This window comes from Narcine bancroftii, chromosome 5 (assembly GCF_036971445.1).
Source record: "Narcine bancroftii isolate sNarBan1 chromosome 5, sNarBan1.hap1, whole genome shotgun sequence".
NCBI lineage: Eukaryota > Metazoa > Chordata > Chondrichthyes > Torpediniformes > Narcinidae > Narcine > Narcine bancroftii.
Window position 1 is genome coordinate 78315942 of NC_091473.1, and position 21545 is coordinate 78337486.

Here is a 21545-nt window from a genome sequence, read left to right on the forward strand (position 1 = left end):
CAAGCAAGGACTCTCAACTCTTCTTCTACTATGTTGATAAATACATTGGAGCTGCCTCATTCACTTTGCTGCCAACTTCCACCCCGATCTCAAACTCACCTGGTCTATCTCCAACAATACTCTGCCCTTTCTGGATCTCCCTCCATCTTGGGAGACAAGTTTTTGACTGACATATATTACAAACCCACCAACTCCCACAAGTACCTTGACTACACTTCCTCACACTTGCAAGGATTCTAATCCCTTCTTGCAATTTCTCCATCTCTGCGGCATCTGTTCCAGATCATCTGAAACGTTCCACTCCACCAACATCAAAATCCCTCACCCGTGACTCCACCATTTCTAACTCATCTGCCCTGGGCCCCTCTGCCTCTATGCACAACAAACACGAGATTTCCCTTGTCTTCACCTTACCACCTCACCAGCCTCTGCATCCAACAAATTATTCTCTGGAATTTGTGGCACTTACAACAGGATCCCACTACCAGAAACATCTTCCCCTCTCTGCCTTCATGACTCCTGGGTACACTCATCCCTCCCCACTAATCACCGTACCCCACCACCTCCCTCCTGCCAGAACCTTCCCCCATGGCCACAGAAGGTGCCACATTTGCGTCCAACACGGTTTGGGGCCCCAACAGGCCTTTCAAGTGAAGTAATACTTCATTTATATATTTGCAGGAGTGATTTTCTGCATTGGTGCTCCCTTTGTGGCCTTCTCTACATCAGAGAGACTGGGCACAGACTGGGAGATCACTTCACTGAGCACCTTCGCTCTGTCCGCACCAGTAACAGGGACCTCCCAGTGGCCAACTATTTCAATTCTGCACCCCACTCCCATACTCAAATGTCTATCCATGGCCTCATAGTACATGAGGCCAAGAGCATCCGTAAATTGGAGGAACAACACCAGATTTTCCATCTGGGTACGCTCCAGCTGGATGGCATTAACATTGGCTTCTCTGGTTTCTGCTAACCTACTCTACATTCTCCCTCCCTTCCCTTCCCTCTGTTTTCTTTCCCTTAGGTCTCCACCCCTTCCCTTCATCCCTCTTCCTCTTGCTTGCTGCTGTGCCCTCCCTCCCTTCTTCACCTATTACCTTCTGCCATTGGGACCATGCCTCTCCCCCTTACCTATTTGTTTGGATGCCTGCTGACATTTTTCCAAACTTTGATGAAGGGCTCAAACCTGATATATCAGTTATGTATCTTTATCTTTGCTATATAACGTACACTATTTGACCTGCTGAATAGACTATTTCTGTTAAGAGGAGGAAAGATTAAAACAAGAGGACATGAGTTAAGAATTAAGGGGCAGAGGTTTAGAGGTAACATGAGGGGGAACTTCTTTACTCAGAGAGTGGTAGTGGTGTGGAATGAGCTTCCAGGAGAAATAGAGGCTGCAGAGTCAATTGTATTATTTAAGAAAAGGTTGGACAGGTATATGGATGAGAAGAAGATGGAGGGTTATGGGCATTGTGCAGGGAGGTGGGACTAGAAAGGGGTGTTTGGTTCGGTGCAGACTAGAAGGGCCTAATGGCCTGTTTCCGTGCTGTAATTGTTATGTTAATGACTCTTACTTTGCACATTTTTAATTATCGGACATTTATTTTGTGCAGTTTATTTACATTTCTTTCTCTGTTTACATTTTTCTCCTTTCTATTCATATCTTTTATTGAGTAATGTCTTACTCAGTATGGATAAGTAGAAATTCTGTCTGGCCCGCAGGAAAAAAATTGTCCTCATTGTATGTAATGTCATGCATGTACTCTGACAATAAATCTGAACTTTGAACTTTAAAAGACGTGTGAATTTCAGAAGTGGGCATAAAGATTCTCGCATGCACTATAGACCAGGATAGAAGGTCACAGCAATGGCAAGCCGTTGACTACATTATAATCTAATATTGCAATCCTTCGATTGGCTGCCCATTCTACTGAACAGGAGATGTATACTTTCAAGGGCAAAGTTGTGGAAGGTCTGGTTGATTATCAGGAAAGAGGCCAGAGCAAACAAAGAGCAAGTCAGTGGACATCGTCAGAAGATCAGGAAATTTGGGCAGTGTATTGAGGGTAGTTGCAACTGCTTAGACCAATCAAGAGGATCAGGGAGGGATTTTTATAACAATTTATTTTCAAATTTGAATTTAAACTCTCCTGGTGGTTTTATCATGCCAACTTCTTGATTACCAATGCTGTTATGTGAACAGTGACTGGGCTATTGTCCATCCAAGTAGGAGAGAACTAAAATTAAATAGCGATAGCTATCAGCTCTAATTATGGCTGCACAATGATGAAGAATACTATGCCAGAAGGTATTGATTTCATTTTTTCTTACCTTTAAAACAAATAATACCCCATGTCATGTTTGGAATTAAATAAAATTAAGTAAAGGGGAGTTGAGGGGAAAAGATTCCAAGTTGGCAGTGGGGTAGGACAAGGTGTCCAAGAGGAGGAAGAAGGCTGAAAGTTGGCGAAGGGGCTTTGGGTGGGTGGGGGGCGGGGGTGGGTGGAGAGACAAGGTTGTGGAAATAGGCCTAGAAACACAGGTGACAGAAAAAGAGTTTGGCATCATGGCGTGCGCAGCACCGCTGCCCACTCTGGATCTTTTTATTTCCAATTGCCGCTGAGTCATCTACCAGAAAATCTGCAGGTGCTGTGATTGTAGATTACACAAAGGTCCAGGAGAAACTCAGCCTGTCACGCAGCATTCTTTAGCAAAGTTAAAGGCCTGACCCCTTTATCAAAGTACGAGCATAAAGTAGGCAGGAACCTAAATAAAATAGTGGGGGGGGGGGGAGGACAGGAGAAGCTCAGGTCCTCAGGCAGGATTAGATCAGTGGACAAGGGAAGGAGGGCACACCAGCAAAAAGAAGGAAGGTTAGGGAGGAGGTGGAGAGCTGGAGAAAAGATGACAGAGAGATGGGAAAGAAAGGGAGAATGGGGTGTGGACTAAAGTTGATATTAAAAAGATTGTCTCATGAGATAGAGGCAGAGAGATAAAGGGGGGAGTGTCACCAAAGATGAATCAAGTGAATTTGAGTTTGGGGTGAAAGTTAGCAGCAAAGTGAATGAAGATGATGAGCTCATCGTGGGTAGAAGAGGCAGCACCAATGTAGTTGTCAATGTAGCAGAGGAAGATTGAGGAGCTTTGCATGTGTAGGCTTGTAGCATGGATTGCTCCACATAGGCCACAAAAAGGTTGTGACCATGCAGGTACCCATGGCTACCCCTTTGATTTGGAGAAAGTGGAATGAGTCAAAGGAGAAGTTACTGAGGGTGAGATTAAGTTCAGCCAGGTGGAGAGGGACTGGTTGGGTCTGTTGTTGAGAATGAAATGAAGGGCTTTGAGATCTTCAATGTGGAGGATGGATGTGTATAGAGCCCATAGTGAAAATGAGGCAGTTGAGTTCACAAAATTGGAAGTTGTTAAAAATGGCATGTGAGGTATCACAGATTGAGGTGGAGAGGGACTGGACCGGGGGGGGCGGGGGGGGGGGGGGGTGGAAGTGGGACAAAAGGTAGCTAAGTCCCCTGGACCTGATGGAATCCATCCCAAGGTACTGAAAGAAATGATGCAAGTTGTAATAAAGGTGTTTGTGATCATTTATGAACATTTTCTGAACTCAGTGCAGGTCCCGGCTGATTGGAAGACCGCATTGTCATGCCTCTGTTTAAAAAATGGCGTAGGCAATAGGGAGGTAACTGTAGGTCAATTATCTCAATGTCTGTGGACAAGAAAATGCTCAAAGCTATCATTAAAAAAGAAATAATGAGACATCTAGACAGAAATTTTTCCATCAAAAAGATACAGCATGTATTCAGGAAGGGAACATCATGACTGACAGATTTACTGGAGTTCTTTGAGGATATAACTAGCATCATGGGTAGAGGAGAACAGGTAGATGAAGTGGACTTAGATTTCCAGAAGGTATTTGACAAGATACTACATAAAAGACATATCATTAAGATAAGGATGGATGGAGTTGGAGGTAAAGTACGAATATGGAAAGAGGATTGATTAACCCATAGAATGCAGAAAGTTGGGTATATTACAAAATTAAGTGGAAAAACAAATTGTGCAGAGGATGTGGAGAGTCTGCATAGAGACATAGATGGTGAAGTGAATGTGCAAGGGTCTGGCCACTCAATCTTGGTGAGTGCGAGGTCATCCGCTTTGGAAGGAAAAATAGAACATCAGGTTATTATTGAAATGGTGATAGATTGCAGCATTCCAATATGCAGAGGGACATGGGAGTGGACTGTCTGTGCACAAATCGCAAAAGATTGGTTTACAGGTGATCAAAAAGGCAAATGGGATGTTGACATCATTGCCACAGTGATTAATTTTAAGAGCAGGCTAGTGAAGCTGGCCTGGAGTACTGTGTGCCATTCTGGTCTCCTTATTTCAGAAAAGATATGCTACTTTTGGAGGCAGTGCAGAGGAGGTTCGAAAGTTATTTCCAGAGATGAGTGGGGTTAGCCTCTGAGGAGAGATTGAGTCATCTGGGACTATACTTGCTGGAATTCAGAAAATGAGATGGATCTATAACATGTAAAATTATGAACATGATAGATAAGAAAGAGGCAGTAAAGTTGTTTCCACTGGTGGGTGAAATACACTAAAACTAGGGATATAGGCTCAAGATTTGGGGGAAGGGGAGGGGATGGATTTGGAACAAAGCTGAAGAGGAAATGCTTCTCGCGGAGAGTAGGGAATCTGTGGAATTCTCTGCCCAAGGAAGCAACACTTACTGCCTCATTAAATATATTTGAGACAGAGTTCGATAGATTTTTGCACAGGGGAATTAAGGGTTATGGGGAAAAGGCAAATAGATGGAGCTGAGTTCATGGCCAGGACAGCCATGAACTTATTGAAAGGCGGGCAGCTTTGATGGGCCAGGTGACCTCCTGCTCCTATTTCTCATGTATTTATTAAAATAGCAGTTATCACAGTGCGACATACACACTACTCTTTGAGGTAATTAAAGAAAGCTGCAGTTTAAATTACTGGCCATGTTCCTTTGTTACTTGATCAATAGTTCTTGAAGAACTTTTCTGCATCACCAATGCAATTTCTTCCACAGGCCTTTTGTTTGTTAGCTAGTCTACACATAACACTAGGTTTGATATATTGAGTGTGACATAAGAAAAGTAGCCAAAGGCTAAATAAAAGGAATAACAATATTTTGTTTTGTTGCATTGACTGGTGCAGAAAGTTATTCATGTTTTGATTGGTATCATAACAGCAGGCCATTTATAACGAAGGGCCTAATGCTTTGATGGTTCTTCGCAAAAGCTTGAGGGATTTTAGAACCTTTGATGCTTCACTGTAAGGTATCACAGAACTGTATCTTAAGCTCACTGTTTTTAGATAAATTAAGTTATTTGGGGTTTTCAAAAACACAAATAAATAAGTCAAAACAGTTTTAAAGTTGAGTTGATGTATCTTGAGAAGTTTTCCTGCCCAAGTATCACTTAAAACTTTACAAGTCCACTAAACTTAGAAGTTATTTGATTCATTCACCAAGCAATGGGCATTTTCTATTTTTCAATAAAATATATTGAGGCATATAATTTGGCAAAGTAAATTAACTCACCATAGCAGACAGACCAGACTCTGGAATTTGACCATTGACCACAGGTAATATCTGCTATGACAGTAAGGAAAAGTGGTGCACAAATTATGGTGCACCCTTGTTGGTGGAATGGCTGAAGATCTTAATTTGAATGGACAATTCATAGGCAAAGCTGGGACAGGTTTCAGCTTGGACTGGCCACTAAACAATTAGATCATAATAAATATTTGTATTTATTCACAAAATATTTGCTTTCTGCTTTGAAGGACCAGGTAACAGGCAGTGAAATTGGTTTAGGAAACTCGTTAACTTAAGGCTCTACTCTAAAAAAAATAGAAATTACCATTGTATCATTTTATTTGTAGCATTTATAAATATCTGGGGAAATTCGGCCCTTGGAATTTTCATTTCTGATTCCAATATGACTACTCACTTTATCTGGAAAGATTCTGGAATATTTCCTCATTCTTTCTCATTTGGATCAAAGAAACCACTCCTCACAGAAAAGATAAACATTTCAGATGTCTTCTCTAGACTGCCATCAATCTTTGCACAATTTGCACATCTGAAGAGATCAGCAATTAAATATTAAATTAAGTGTTTTTCTCAACTTTCTTGATCCCCAAAATTGCGAACAGTATGCTTCCAATCATGAGAATTTTAAATTTGTCTTACTTAACCTAACTATTTTCTTCCCAAAATCAATGATTTTGATCAATTAGCTAATTAAACTTTTGCATCAGGGCCTTTGAATTCCAAGGAAATTAGATACAGTGGAAAATCCAGCACATTGATAATTACACATCAAAAATATCAAGTATAAACTCATCTCAACAAACCCTTTTAAAGACCTTTAGATTTGAATTTTGTTACTGTGTATATGGCAGATAAGCAAAAATTGTGTAGCTTTGAATTATCCCAGCCTGTTTTCTGAGCAGCCAAAGGATCTTTTGAATTAATAGCAACTTTCTACTCCTCCCCTTGCTTTCCATGAGCAAGCCTCCCCTTGCTTAACATTCGTGCTCAATTTAAATTCATGCTGGGGAACTGCAACTGCTTTCTTGACTGCCAGATTACGTGTTGTATTTCTCTGGTATTTGCATACTTTGATTAATGAACATCTGGTATTACTCTGTCATTGGGGAAAATCTCGATGGCAAACAGTTCATTATCTTCCATTATTTTACACCCTATTAAAATGACGGGCATGCAGAACAAGCATCTCACAACAAAGTTTGTTTATTAGGAAGCACTAATTTAAATCACATTACTATCCCTTTGATATTGTTTCAGATAATTCCAATTGATGTTCACATGATATCCAATTTTGTACTTGTGTATTTTGCAGTTTCAAAATAACAGTAGTTTAAAATTGTAATCGAATTGCATGTTGAACGTAAATTAAAATTAACCTTGTTTTCATAGTTAGTTTCATTAATCTATTTGGTTGAAGTCTGATAATAATCACAAGTTCAGGGGCCACAAAGACTTTGTGTTTAGAAAATGAACCCTGTGGATCCACCTGCAATACCTGCAACTGTATTCATCTTTTTGATCATAGCTAGAGCAGAACAGATGTTGTAATCGCTTCAGTAGATGGGACAAAGGTGGGTTGGGGAAAGTAGTCTAGGTTCCCATTGCTACAACAGGTTGAAAGGCTTTCTGAGTTGAATACATATTAACATGATGGGGATCATTTCAATTATCCATTGTGAGAGGTGAATGATATTGAATCACTCTCCTGTTTGTATCTCCTCTGACTGAAGACAATGGATGTAAAACAGCTCTTATTATCCACTTCACACACTTGCTTGAGGTCACAAACACCCTCCAACTTACCTGCCACGCATATCAATAATTATCAGCGGATCCAGGTTCATGGAGATCTGAATTATTTTATCTTCTATAATTATTCATTGAAATATCAGTAGATTGCTGATCAAAATTAATTCAGAATGAAACTCCTGTGTGCAGATGGATCAAAGCACTGCCATTTTCCTTCCCTTATCAATAACAATAGAAAGCACTGTCTGGCATATTTAATATTGATTTTTTGTTGAATTAAGTTTCTCCAGTCTCACCATTCAAGCAATTTTGTTCTTTATTACCATCTCTACGCCATGCAACAACTGGTAAGAGGATAAGCAGGAGAAATGTTCTTTAGCCACAACCAACACTGAAAGGATGTACATGACTGGTTTGGAATAATTTCTTTTGCCTTTTGGGCCCATCAATCCAGAAGAGTATCTGCTTCTGAGAACTAATTCACAATTCTGTCCTTTGCGTGAAGTGAATATTTTGGGGCTGAAATACTTTCCAATAGATTTAGATTAAACTTTATTGTCATTGTACCAAGTACAAATACAAAGCCAAGCACAAACAAACAAGTACAAAAGTACTGACAGTTCAATATGGGCGCAATACCACTCAGCGGTGTGATGAAATGTTCAGCAGGGTCACAACCTCAGGAAAGAAGCTCTTCCTGAGCCTGCTGGTTCAGGAGCAGAGGCTCCTTTAGCATTGACCAATGGAAGGAAAGTAAAAGGTTCATAGTTAGGGTGAGATGCATCCTTGATAATACTTTTCACCCTGCTCAGGCAGCGTTTATGATAGATGTTCTCAATGGTGGACAATTGGGTGCTAATAATTCACTAGGCAATTTTCACCACCTGCTTGAGTGCTTTATAATCCAATATGGGACAGTTGCCATCTGACACTGAGATGCTGTAGGTGAGTATGCTCTTAATGGTACAGTGGTAAAAATCCTTCAGTATCTTGGGACAGAGGTGAGCTTTCTTGATGCTCTGGAAGAAATAAAGGTGTTTATCACCATTGTTTGGCTATCCCTCGTAGTCGAGGATGTTGGCTTTCGTTCTGTTGATCTACAGAGCAAAGACACCTTTGCGTGTATTTGTTTAATGCGTACTTGATGTTGCACTCCAAGAAGCACAGAATACTTCACTAATCAACCAACTAATTCCAATGGCATAAAAACCACGATGATTGGAGCTGATGGATTTGTTGCAGCCTTCGTCCGCCTTCACTGATGTTGAGGACTTAATGGATTGTTCTTTGTCACCCTTGACCTTTCCACCAAGGGTGACACTACCAGGAACATAGCTCCAAAGAGCAGCACTCTCGGGATCACAGGACCACACAATCTTCTCCACCATTTCTCTATGGATTGTCACCTTGTCATTGTGGAGAAGCTTTCCATTATCATACCACTCCAAATGTAACATTTGTTTATTCAATACACCAATAGTTCTACCCTTTTCTAAACAAAAAAAATTTAGCATAGAGTACATGCATTTTACAATGCTGCAGGCTATATTACTTAAGTTGAATAAATACTTGAATAATAATAAGTTGCAGATATGTAGAGAGAGATTGCATGACTGGATTGCTCTGTGAAAGAAATGGTGCTGAGTTGAATTGCCTTTTCCTGCAATATACTGGGCAGAATTCCACAACAAGCCCATGAACTGCCTCCTACCCTATTTCATCCAATCTATTCAATACCCCTTTCAATTTCTTTCTCGTTGATATGATAGTCTAACTTTCCCTTCAATTCATTTCTAATTTTCACTTCAAACACTCCATTTTGTGTATGTTTCATGATTACTTTGACCAGTGCTTGAAAGCAGCACTTTGAACATTGCACAAAAGATTCCTCCCGATGGACGCCATCAGACATGGACACTGAGCATTTCTTGATACTTAAGTTCATATTTAATGCATCCATATCGTAAACGTGGTTAAGAATGACTGACGCCACAAGAGATCACATTCGATTACTTGTAACTAATTCAAGTACTAAGCCCGCTCTGTCTTGATGCACTCAGGTACCATCATCAACATACTTTTCACACAATTAAATTGATATAATTTGATTGACGCCTTTGGGTGATGGTTTCACTGACATAATTATTTAGACTGATCCATTGTTAGAAAAGAGCTGGTCTCCATCGAAAATTCTCTGGGCTTGCAGTTAAAACTAAAGATTCTACTCATCATATTTACTCAATAAAAAATTCCAGTCTGCCTTATTTTTAATTGCAAATCCTGCTCCAGGGACTGGCTCACTTGCTTAAGAGGCAGAAATGTTCCATTCACCACTGAACATACTACAGTCAATTATGGTAATGAATTGTCAATAAATATAAAAATTTAATATAGTCAGCTCTGAGTGAGTGGCAGAGATGGACTTGCCTCACAGACAAATCTGCTTCTGTTGCAAATATTAAGTGCACCTGAAAGAGCTGCTGGCAAGCGGACAAATCTATGAGGACCTACAGCACAGTTTAGGGAGTTAAAGAATCCCCTGGATAGTTCCCACTTGACGCCACCTCACTGTGCACTATTAAGTCATCATCTACCTGAACACTGCAAAAGACTTCACAGTTAAGATCAAAGGTCTAAACTGAAAATAAATTAGAAGATACATATCTGAGTGAGCATCTACTTCATACTTGTTGTTGATTGCTTGGATTAAATAAGGTTTGTGGGAAACCATCACACTATATAGAATGGCTTTGGTTCATATCCTTGATTAATCTATTCTCCATTGTTAAACCACAAAGCTCACAAGCAAGCACTTATCTCCTGGCTTAGTAGTTAAACCGCACTTTATTATTGATGCGATCATATCTTAAGTTAAAGTAGGGAATATAAAAATTATTCCTTTGAATAAAATTGCCATAATAAATTATAAATTTTAAAGATCAATTTGTTTTGCGTTTTCCAGGTGGATTTCTCGGTGATTGCCTCACAGGCCGGGAGCACTCTCAATAATCTCATGAGTCATGCTCAGGAGCTTGTAGTGAAACTCCATTCTTTACAGCTTGACCAGCGAGAGTTTGTGTGCCTCAAGTTCCTGGTGCTCTTCAGTCTTGGTAAGTACCCCATTCTGTTATATTTGTATCCAATATCAATGTACTCAGTATGTTAGCTGGATATTTTGAACATAGGTAGAAAACTGAAATGAGACAGAAGAAAATGCTGGGGATACTCAGTTGGTTAGGCAGCATCTGTGGGGAGAGCAGCCCACAGCCTTCATGGGTTACTCACCTTCAATCTCCAGCAGCCTGTGTGGTTCCTTCAGCCACAGACCCTCGCCAGTCCACCACTGTGGTCACTGTCCCGTGGGTCATCTCCTCTGCTTCTCCTTCTCAGATGGGGGTTGGCCTTCCCATTTTCTGGTGCCCTGTGCCGGTCCTCTGCTTCCCTCAAGTCTGCAACCCTTCGTGGCTGCTGTTGATCACAGGCACCTCCATTTTGGGTGCAGACCTCACACTTTTTTAAATAAAACTACCATCGTTTCCTTTAACGGGTACACTCAAAGCACGTATGGAGCTGACGCCAGTCGGACCCTGCGGAAGCGCTGTGACTCTGCTCCCTGCCCTCTACGGGTCTGCACCAGCAGTAGTGCTGCCATTATACAGCAGCTCTGGCAGAGCCACCTTTCATTTTGCCAGCCTATGCCATAGGAGCTCTGATTAGTAAGGGTGGAATGTGAGTGGAAAGTAAAAGGTTGAGAACCACTGCTCTAAGACGAATTGAATTAAAGACTTTTGTTGTTATTCAGTGGGAATGTTCAGCAGCCCCGATCCTCCCTTGAGGAAACAATAGATAGTGGACATTTTTTTTGTGGCAATAAAATTTCTTTAAATTCCTCCACACTTCTTACGTGAATGAGATGAGTTATAAGAGATACAATTCCCTATGATTAGCTAAGATTAAAACTCAGCATTTTTTCTTGTAAAACAGCCCCTTTCCTCCAGTAATCTTCCCTAAATTCCTCCCGATGCCAGTATATCACTTTCTCAGAGGCGAACAAAATCTGAGCAGTGTGTAAAATGTACAATTGGTCCACGATCATGTTAATCCAATGAAAGGTAAAAGTGCAAATCACAATTCGACACACATACTGGACACAACGATATGTGGGCTATTTTATTCTGTTTACTCTTGCGTCCTTGGATGGCAAAGGGTATTATGACAGGTATTGATTGGAAGAATAATAATTCAGGTCAATCCCTCATTTTGTTAGTCAATGACTAGTTTATCGTATGACATCAATGCAGATTTATCACATGCTTAGCAGCAGCAGTCCCAATCACATTCATCACAGAAAATTATGATGTCAATATATGTAAATCCAAATAAATATTATAATTTTTTGTTAGGTGTTGCCTTGGTTGTGAAAGTTCTTGGGATTTTCTGACATCTCAATCGGTTTAGTTTACTTTTGAAAAAAAAGGAAGTGATTTTTAGTGGATGCAGGGCAGGAAAGTCATTTTGTCAGCAATATGTTGACTGGGTTCTCAGGAAGTTGGCCAAGAAAGCAACCTGAAGAGGCAAGTATGATGATAATAATCAGTTTATTGTGATGAGTAGATGCACCAAAATTCTTTCTTGCTGAAGCCACACAGGTATGTAAGATACCAACTAAAATTGTATAAATTAAACTACCACATTATGCCAAAACAGAAAAGGAGAATATAAGTATAAAAGGATAGATAGGTATTCACAGTTGTAGTTAATGACGGACATCCTTCGCGATGTTGACTGCCTTCTTGAGACAGCAACTCATATAGATTTCTTCAGTGATGAAAGGTGCCTGTGATGGGCATGGCAGTATGCTTTCCACAGTACACTGTGGAAGTTCAGCATGCCAAATCTCCTCGGGCTTAGAAAATCGAAGCTTTGCTGTGCCTTCTTCATGCTGCCTCCATATGTTCGATTCTGGAGAGGTCCCCTTACATATGAACTTTCAGAAATGTAGAAGTTTCTAACCCTTTCCACCACCATCCCATGTGGTTCCTGAACCACAATAAAGTCCACAATAAAGTCGTGCTGACATTGAAAGCAAGATTAGTGTTCTGGCACCAAACAACCTTGTTCTTTATTTCCATCCTATATTCTGACTATATTCTGACTAACAACCATGGTGCCATCAATGAAGTTATAGATTACATTGGAGCCAATCTTAAAGATGTGAGTGCAGAGGGAATGGAGCAGGGTACTTAGCACAGATGTACCCCTTGCTGGATGATCAGCAATGATGAGGTGATGTTGTCAGTGCCATCTGCCAATGAGGAAATGGAAAATATAGTTGCAAATAGATAACTAAAGACCCAGATCCCTGAATCTGATTGTTAGTTAGCATGATGGTGTTAAATACTGTGGGGTAAAGCATGCAGATGTTGTATCTCAGTGCAATCTGAAAGATGGGCGAAAAGAAAGACCAAAGGAAGGTAGGAGTCAAAAAAACTTCTCAGTTCCTCTGCAGTTCACCCTTGTTCCAGAAGGATTATTTTCTGGTGTCTGTTGCCCATTAGTCTGCCCCCTGTTGGAAGATGGACAATTTAAGGTTGAAATACTGCTGAGTGTACTTTGTTTGGGATGCTGCTCTGGTTACTTTTATAGAGGGTTTGTGATGAAGGAGAAACATCTGAATGGCCACAGGATTATGGCTTTCCTCTTTTCATTGGATAGTTTTCCCTGCTTTTGGGATCATCCTTTCAGATCAGGAATGCAGAAATTTGGTGCCTCCCTTTTGTGAGCTCCTTGGCAGATTCAGAGGTTAGAGAAACAACAAAGTGAAATCCTTTGTCTTTGCACTAACCTGTGTAGATTCAAGATGACTTTCAGAAGCAGGGTGGAATGTATAGCTACTATAGATATAGATACAATAAAGACATCAGTTTTTATCCTGACAAAATCCAATTGTCTCCCTTTGTTCCAAATGTTGTAATCCAACAGTTATCCAACAAACATTTCAATTGTGCTTAAGATGTCCAAAATGCTGGATTCTTTTGTATATTGCAACTGTAGTGGCAATATGGCGGCACTACAACTCCCAGAAGTCATCCATCCGGCTATGTGGTGTCAGTGTGTGATGACGTCAGCATGTGTCAGGCACGTGATTCTGGCTTTTAAAAGAGAAATCCATTTGATTCACTCAAAAAGTGTCTTGTGTGGTTATTTCATCATGTCCACTGGTATTTCAGTGGCCATACAACCATTTTATTTTAATTCATCAAATTTGCATTTATATATTGCCATTCTCATTGCAAGCAATATCATTCCATTGAGATTAATTCTTTGGGTGAACAGTTTGCTGGTTATTATTTTATCTTGCAGTGCATCAGTCTGAGATGATGGAAGTGCCTTGAATTGCTAACTTTCCTTTACAGTGGAGTTGAGGGAGCCAGAGGAAGAAGAATTCAGTTACGAGTGAAAGATCTCACCACCAGCCAAGCAAGATCTTAGTGCTTGTTTTTGAGATTTCAGGTGATGAGATATTCTGTCAAATAACAAATAGTCTGTTCAGTGACCATCTGAGAAGATCCACAACCTCCTTTTCCTGCAAGGTCATTCCATGTATTCCACAGTCTGATTGATATGGCCAAAGATGTTCTGTTTTTTTACAAACTTTTCACCAAGGGATATTTGGCACTTAACTGAATAGAGCATTTTGTGAAACATGATCAAATCCATCCTTCACAGTATCTTAGTATATAGAGGCATTTAATGCTTGTGTATCCCAGATCTATGCACAAATTGGTGCATCTGCACTCAAAAGCAGACATAAGGATGAGGAAATTACTTGTGCAATTTCCCCCACCTCTTCTTTCTTTGATCTGTGCTGTACCCAACAGGAAAACCAGTAAACCTATTGAGATGGGAAGGACAGGACAATGGATTATGATAAAGTCAGCTGGGACAGGAAAAGGACTTTAACAAAATATCAATCAGACACGCATGTACTCACTCTCGTGCTCTGTCTGGAGAAAACCTACTTGGTTGTTCTTTAATTTTTTTTTCAAATTACTGTTCCTAATTTTCCAGAACCCTTCTGTTCTTCATTGTTGTATCTCCCAAAAGCTGGGACCAGCATTGCAGTTAGTTTCAGTCTCAGCCATCCCTTTTCTATAAATAATATCACCCTTTCTCCCCACACGGTGTAACTGCCATCCAATGGGGGTTCCACACATCTCTTACTGATATGCGTCCTTGGAACATTGGCACCTTTGGATGAGCTAGTTTTCTTTTAGCTTCCTACCAGGCCACCCCCCACCCCCTCCACCACCACCTGTCATTGTGATGCAATCCACCCCATCTGTGGATGGTGTCCTACCTCCTCTAAAGCCTCTGGAGTAGGCTCAGTGGTAGCTATCAGGTGTATGTAGCTTTCCTCCTCCATGTATGCTTATTATCTTATTCCACCTGTGCCTCTGGATACATGTCATATAGAGGTCTGGTCTCTTTTAGGGAAAATTTAACCATTTGCTTCTCCTGCCTGGGCATAGCTGCACTTGTAGTTGGGCAGATTGTGAAGAGGTGACCTGCCTCCCCACCAAGGTTACTGCATTTGTTTTCTTTGTGGTCTTTCTTCCTGCTGTTTCGGCAGACTCCTGCTTTATAGGAGGCCATTTTTTGCCTGGGTTTGCTCTACACTGCACTGTCCTTAGCATACCATTGCTTGTGCATGTTGAGAAGTGTGATGGCAGTGAGCAATGTTTCTATTCTCAGCTTCATCTAATCACTATACTTGTTGATCCAATTGTGATGCATGTCTTGAACACAATAATAGGCATCTGTGGGTTAAATATGTTCATGATTGTGGGTCGTGGGTCGTGGATTTGTGGAATTCATTGCCACATACAGCTGTGGAGGCCCAATCATTGGGGGAGTTTAAGGAGGAGATTGATAGGTATCTAATTGGTCAGGGTATCAAGGGATATGGGGAAAAGGCCAGAATTTGGAACTAGATGTGAAACGGTTTAGCCCAGGGTGGAGTTGCGGAGCAGACTTGATGGGCCAAATAGCCTATATCTGCACTTGGTTCTTGATGCTCCAAAATATTCCATATGGAATTTAAACTGGAGATGGGGAAGGGTGTGCTTAAGGAGGACATTTTTAAAGATGAGTTGTCTTAAATTTAATTGGGTCTGGTTGTGTGAATATTCCATGCTTTAATTGTAGGGGGGGGGAAGAATGAATTGTTATACGTATCTGCCTTGGAAGATGGTTCTACAAATTGGTTGAGTACCCTTGTCTGCTCCTAGCAGGCTTGGGTTCGGAGTAGAATTGGTGGTCTATTATCGAGCTGGCAGTTTAGCATTTTGTAAAAACAGGTCAGGCGGTGCGCTTCACGACTGTCTTGGAGAGAGCTCCACTTTAATGAATCCAAGAGCTTTGTAGCACTTGCTTCTCTTCCATGTATATTTGTGACAAATCAGGCTGCCCGTCACTGGACTCATTCAATGATAGTAGTGTTTCTGTTTGTGTATGGGTCCCATGCAGCTACGGTGTATTCCAAATGTGGTTTGACGAGGGTGAGGTACAACTTCGCCTTAACAGAAGTTGAACAATGTCAGAAAATGTAGGACCCCTGTTGTCTTCACCATTATATGATGTGTCTGATCATTCCAATGCAGGTTGTTCTGGATTTTAATGCCAAGGTATTTGGTCTGTTTGGTTTCATCAAGGGTGACATCCAGGATTTCGTATGATGTTTTTCCTGGTTTTCTCTTCCTGTTGACATGCATGGTTTCGCATTTGGAAGGATTGAACTGCATACTCCATTTTTATGTCCATTCTACCATGCTATCAAGATCTTTTTGGAGAGCATCCTCGGCATCAGCTGACTGAATTGGACGATATTACCAAACAGTCATCCACAAATAGTCTAGTGGTGCTTGTGACTTTTTTGTGAATTTTATTGATGTAGAGTAAATACAAATGTGGGCCTAACACATGCCCTGGGGTGTACTACTTAACATTGAACGCCATTCAGAGCTTTTTCCATTCACGCACACCCGCTGGAGACGTTTCTTCAAGAAACTGGAAATCCATCTTTTGATGTTGGAGAGAATACTGCAGTAGTCATGCTTAAGTAATCTTTGGTGGGGAATGACATCGAATGCTTTGAAGAAGTCGAGCACCGCTAAATCAGTATCCCCTCTGACATTCCCCTCTCTCAGACGGAGCACTCAGTCCTCTTTAGATACTTCACCTTCGGCCACACCTCAACGGGTTTTGCACACGCTGCGATGCCAAACGCTTCTTTCGCCGCCTCTGGACCCACTTTCATAACTGCGACTCTCCCCCTCCTTCCCCCACCCTTTCTCCCACTTCAAGTCTTTGCTCTCTCTAACACCACTAAATCAGTGGTAACATTGTTATTGAAGTTTTTGGCCAGGTCATTTGTTGTCAGGATTAGCTGAGATTCACATGATCTATGCTTCCTAAATGCATGCTGATTATCAAGAATATTGTGACTGCTAAGATGCCTCATCAGGGTACTGTCTATTATGTGCTCCAGGGATTTGCAGCAGGTGCTTGTCAATGAAACATGATGATAATTTGCTGGCTTGGAGATTTAACCCTTCTTGAAGAGAGGAGTAATGTTTTCCTTTCTCCAATCCAGGGGAAGGTCACCTGAGTCAAGCCACTGCTGGAAGATAAACTGCAGAATGGGAGCTAGTTCTTCAGCTGCAATCTTGTAGGCTTGATTCTGAATCTGGTCTGGCCCAATAGCTTTTGCCGTATTGATATTAGGCAGTAATTTTTTGACACATTCAACCTCAATTGTGATAGAAAGTATGTCCATTTATAGGCTGCGCAGTAGATCAGGAAAGGATGAAGGATCTGTATCTTCCCGGGCAAAAATATTTTGGAATTGGTTTGCAAAAGCTTCTGCTTTCTCCTGGTCCTCAGAGATCAGACAGTTATTCACCTTAAACATCTGGACGCCGGTGTTGTCTGTCCATCTGGATTTCACATATCTCCAAAAATTCTTAGGATGCTCTCCTTCAGAGATTGTAGAAACATGTTGCCTATGGGCACTCCTAATGATACCATCAACTTGCTTTTGTCTTGTACAACATTTTTTTGGCATGGATATAAAATTTCTCTTTCTTACCGCAGGGGTCTCTCAGTTTCACAGAAAACAAAGGAGGACACACGTGGCCCTTATTAAGTTTATGAGGGACGTGATTTGGGATAATGTCATTTAATGAGTCTCTTAGCCATACCCAGTTGTCTTCAACTGACTTTTATCTGGTTGAAAATTGAAGCAACCTTTCCCAAGTTGTTTTGCTAAAACTGTTCCTTTATCTTGTGATCTGTTTTTGTTACTTTTCCTGTGGATGTGGGACGAAGAATTGCAAAGAGTCATACGAAAGCATAGAAAATGGGACATTACAGCACAGTACAAGCCATAATGGCCATAATGTTGTGCCAACCAATAGAGACCCACTCAAACTAAACCTTCCCAACTTTACACACATAATCCACTATTTTCCTTGTATCCACGTGCCTAGGAGTCTTTTAAATGTTCCTATTGTGCCAGCCTCCACCACCACACCTGGCAATACATTCCAGTCACCTACTACGCTCAGTGTTTTAAAAATAACTAACCCCTGACATGTCCCTTAAACGTTCCTCCCATCACCTTATGCAGATGTCCTCTGATATTTGCTAATGTCACCCCAGGAAAAAAGTGCTTGATATCCACCTCTGAATAGCTTCCACGCCCTTCCTGCAATGTGGTGACCAGAACTGAACGCTCACAACCATTGAACTCATTTACTCAACTATTGAAGGCCAGCCTACCATAAGCCTTCTTAACTACCCTATCAACCCAGACGGCAAGCTTGACAGAGCTATGGGTTTGGACCACATGGTCCCTCTGTTTTTCAATGCTGTTAAGAATTCTGTCATTAACAATGTACTCTGCCTTCAAACCTAACCTTCCAAAATGCATTATTTCACACTTATGTGGATTGAACGCCATCTGCCATTTTTTCACCCAAATCTTCATCCTGTCTATATCCCATTGTAAGCTACAACAACTTTCTACAGTTTCCACAACACCTCCAACTTTTGTGTCATCTGCGAAGTTACTGATGCATCCCAATACTTCTTCATCCAGATAGTTTATAAAAATTACAAAGAGCAGGGGTCCCAGATCAGATCGCTGTGGAACTCCACTAGACACTGATCTCCAGGCAGAATACTACTACCCTCTGCTTTTTGTAGGCAAGCCGATCCTGAATCCACACAGCCAAGGATCCGTGGATCCCATGCTTCACGACTTTCTGAATGAAAGTCCATGGGGGTCCTTGTCAAATGCCTTACTAAAATCCATATACATCAACCACCCTACCTTCATCGACTTCTTTTGTTACTTCCTCAAAAAAACTCAATTAGTTTCATGAGGCACAACCATTCCCTCACTGTCCCTGAGCAGACTACTTTGAATCCTGTCCCTAAGAATTCTCTTTAATAATTAGCCCACCACTCACTTAAGACTCACTGGTCTATAATTCCAAGGATTCTGTCATTTAATTTTGTTAAATAAAGGGACTACATTTGCCATTCTCCAATCCTCCAATACCTCCCTTGTGGCCAGGGATCATTGCCAATATCTCAGCAATCTTTTCCTTCACTTCCTGTAGTAACCAGGGGTATATCTTGTCCAGTCCTGGGGACTTAGCAATCCCAATACTTGTAAGAAAATCCAGCACTTCCTCCTTCTTAACCTCAAAATGCTTCAGCACACAAGATTGTTCTATGTTAACCTCACATTGACCAAGGTCCATCTCTCTGAAAAACACTGAAAAGCAAAGTATTCATTTAGAACCTGCTCTGCCTCGAGGCACATGTTGCCTCCTTTATCTTTAAGCAACCCTTCCTTCACTGCCATCATCCTTTTGTTCTTATCTTATGCATAGAACCAAGGACTTCCCATGCCCCCTTCTAGCTTTCCTAAAACCTTTCTTAAGTTTCTTCCTGGCTATCATATAATTTTCATGAGCCTGTTTTTTGCTTCCTAAACCTGTTGGCTTCCTTCTTCTTAACCAGCTGTCTCACCTCTTTTATCAAACCTGTCTAAATTCTTCTTAAAAAATTAAAATTGAGCCCACATTCACCACTTCAGCTGGTAGCTCATTCCACACTCCCAGCATTTTAACATAGGTACACAGGAGTAGGCCAAAAATGGCCCATCGAGCCTGCTCCGCCATTCAATACGATCATGGCTGATCTAATTTATGACCTAACTCCACCTTCCTGCCTTCTCCCCATATCCCCTAATTCCTCTATCATGTAAAAATGTATCTAACCGAATTTTAAATATGTTTAATGAGGCAGCCTCAACCACTTCCCTGGTTAGAGAATTCCAAACATTCACTACTCTCTGGGAAAAACTATTTTTCCTCATCTCTGTCCTAAATCTACTCCCCCGAATCTTGAGACTGTGTCCTCTCGTTTTAGTTTCCCCAGCCAGCTCAAAAAACCTTCCTACATCTATCCTATCCATACCCTTCATAATCCTATATGTTTCTATAAGATCTCCTCTCATTCTTCTGAACTCGAGTGAATACAATCTAGACGATTTAATCTTTCATCATAAGTCAACCCCTTCATCCCAGGGATCAACCTAGTAAACGTCCTCTGGACTGTCTCCAAAGCCAGTATATCCTTCCTCAAATATGGAGACCAGAACTGGACACAGTACTCCAGGTGCGGTCTCACCAGTACCTTATACAGTTGCAACATTACCTCCCTACCCCTGAATTCAATTCCTCTCGCAATGAAGGCCAACATTCCATTTGCCTTCTTAATAACCTGCTGCACCTGCAACCTAACTTTTTGCGATTCATGCACAAGCACTCCCAAGTCCCTCTGCACAGCAGCATGCTGTAGTTTTTCACCCTTTAAATTATATTTTCCCTACAATGTTCCCTTTAAACATTTCCCCTTTCACCCTTAACTCATGTCCTCTGGTTTCTCTCTCACCTACCCTCAGTGGAAGAAGCCTACCTACATTTACTCTGTCAATCCCCCTCATAATTTTAAATACCTCAATCAAATCTCCCCTCATTCTTTCATGCTCTAGGGAATAAAATAGAGACCTGTTTAACCTTTCCCTGTAACTCAGATCCTGAAATCCAGGCAACATCCCAGTTAATCCTTTCTGCACTCTTTCAATCATACTGATGTCTTTTCTGTAGTTAGGTGACCAAAACTGCACACAATTTAGCCTCACCAATGTCTTGTATAATTTTACCATAACATCCCAATTTCTTTACTCAATACTTTGATTTATGAAGGCCAATATGCTAAAAGATCTCTTTATAACCCTACCTACCTGTGACACCACTTTCAGGGAATTATATATCTGTATTCCCAAATGCCTCTGTTCTACTGCACTCCTCATTGCCCTACCATTTACCATGTATGTCCTTTCTCAGTTTGTCCTTCCAAATTGCAAAACCTCACACTTGTCCACATTAAATTCTATCTGCCATTTTTCAGCCCATTTTTCCATTAAGCCTTGAAAGCCTTCCTTGCTGTCGACAACACCTCCAATCTTAGTGTCATCTGCCAACTTGCTGATCCAATTTACCACATTATCATCCAGATTATTGATATAGATGGCAAACAGCAATGGTCCCAGCACCATTCCCTGAGGCACACCACTAGTCACAGGCCTCCAGTCTGAGAAGCAATCATCCACTGCCACTCTTTGACTTCTCCCATGTAGCCAATGTAGAATCCAGTTGATTAATTCCCCCATAAACACCTAACGTCTGAACATTTTTGACTAACCTCTCATATATGACCTTGTCAATTGCCTTACTAAAGTCTACAGCATTTCCTTCATCGACATTCCTGGTAACTTCCTCAAAAAACTCTAAGATTGGTTAAACATGATCTACCATGCACAAAACAATATTAATTATCCCTAACCATTTCTTGGCTATCCAAATACTTGTACACACGATGGCTACGAACACTTTCCAATAACTTGCCTGCTACTGACATCAGGCTCACAGGCCTATAATTTCCAGGATTACTTTTGGAACCTTTTTTTAAATTTTGGAATATGAGCTACCCTCCAATCTCCACCACCACGCCCATGGTTAAGAACATTTTAAATATTTCTGCC

General features: G+C 41.0%; 1 protein-coding gene across 13 annotated transcripts in view; it reads left to right on the forward strand.

Moving 5' to 3' along the window:
* Window positions 1–21545, forward strand: part of nr5a2 (nuclear receptor subfamily 5, group A, member 2) — a 293808-nt gene that overhangs the window by 137882 nt on the left and 134381 nt on the right. For 9 of the 13 annotated variants that reach the window (XR_011357655.1, XM_069937923.1, XM_069937924.1 and 6 more), the window contains one exon: window positions 10326–10473. Coding sequence is in view for 9 of the 13 variants with exons in the window: in XM_069937923.1 (XP_069794024.1) it covers window positions 10326–10473 (148 nt within the window). In the remaining 4 variants the exon portion in view is untranslated. Of the gene's footprint in view, window positions 1–10325; window positions 10474–13726; window positions 13877–21545 lie in introns of those variants that run through there. The other 4 variants (XR_011357658.1, XR_011357656.1, XR_011357657.1 and 1 more) reach the window with 2 other exon arrangements.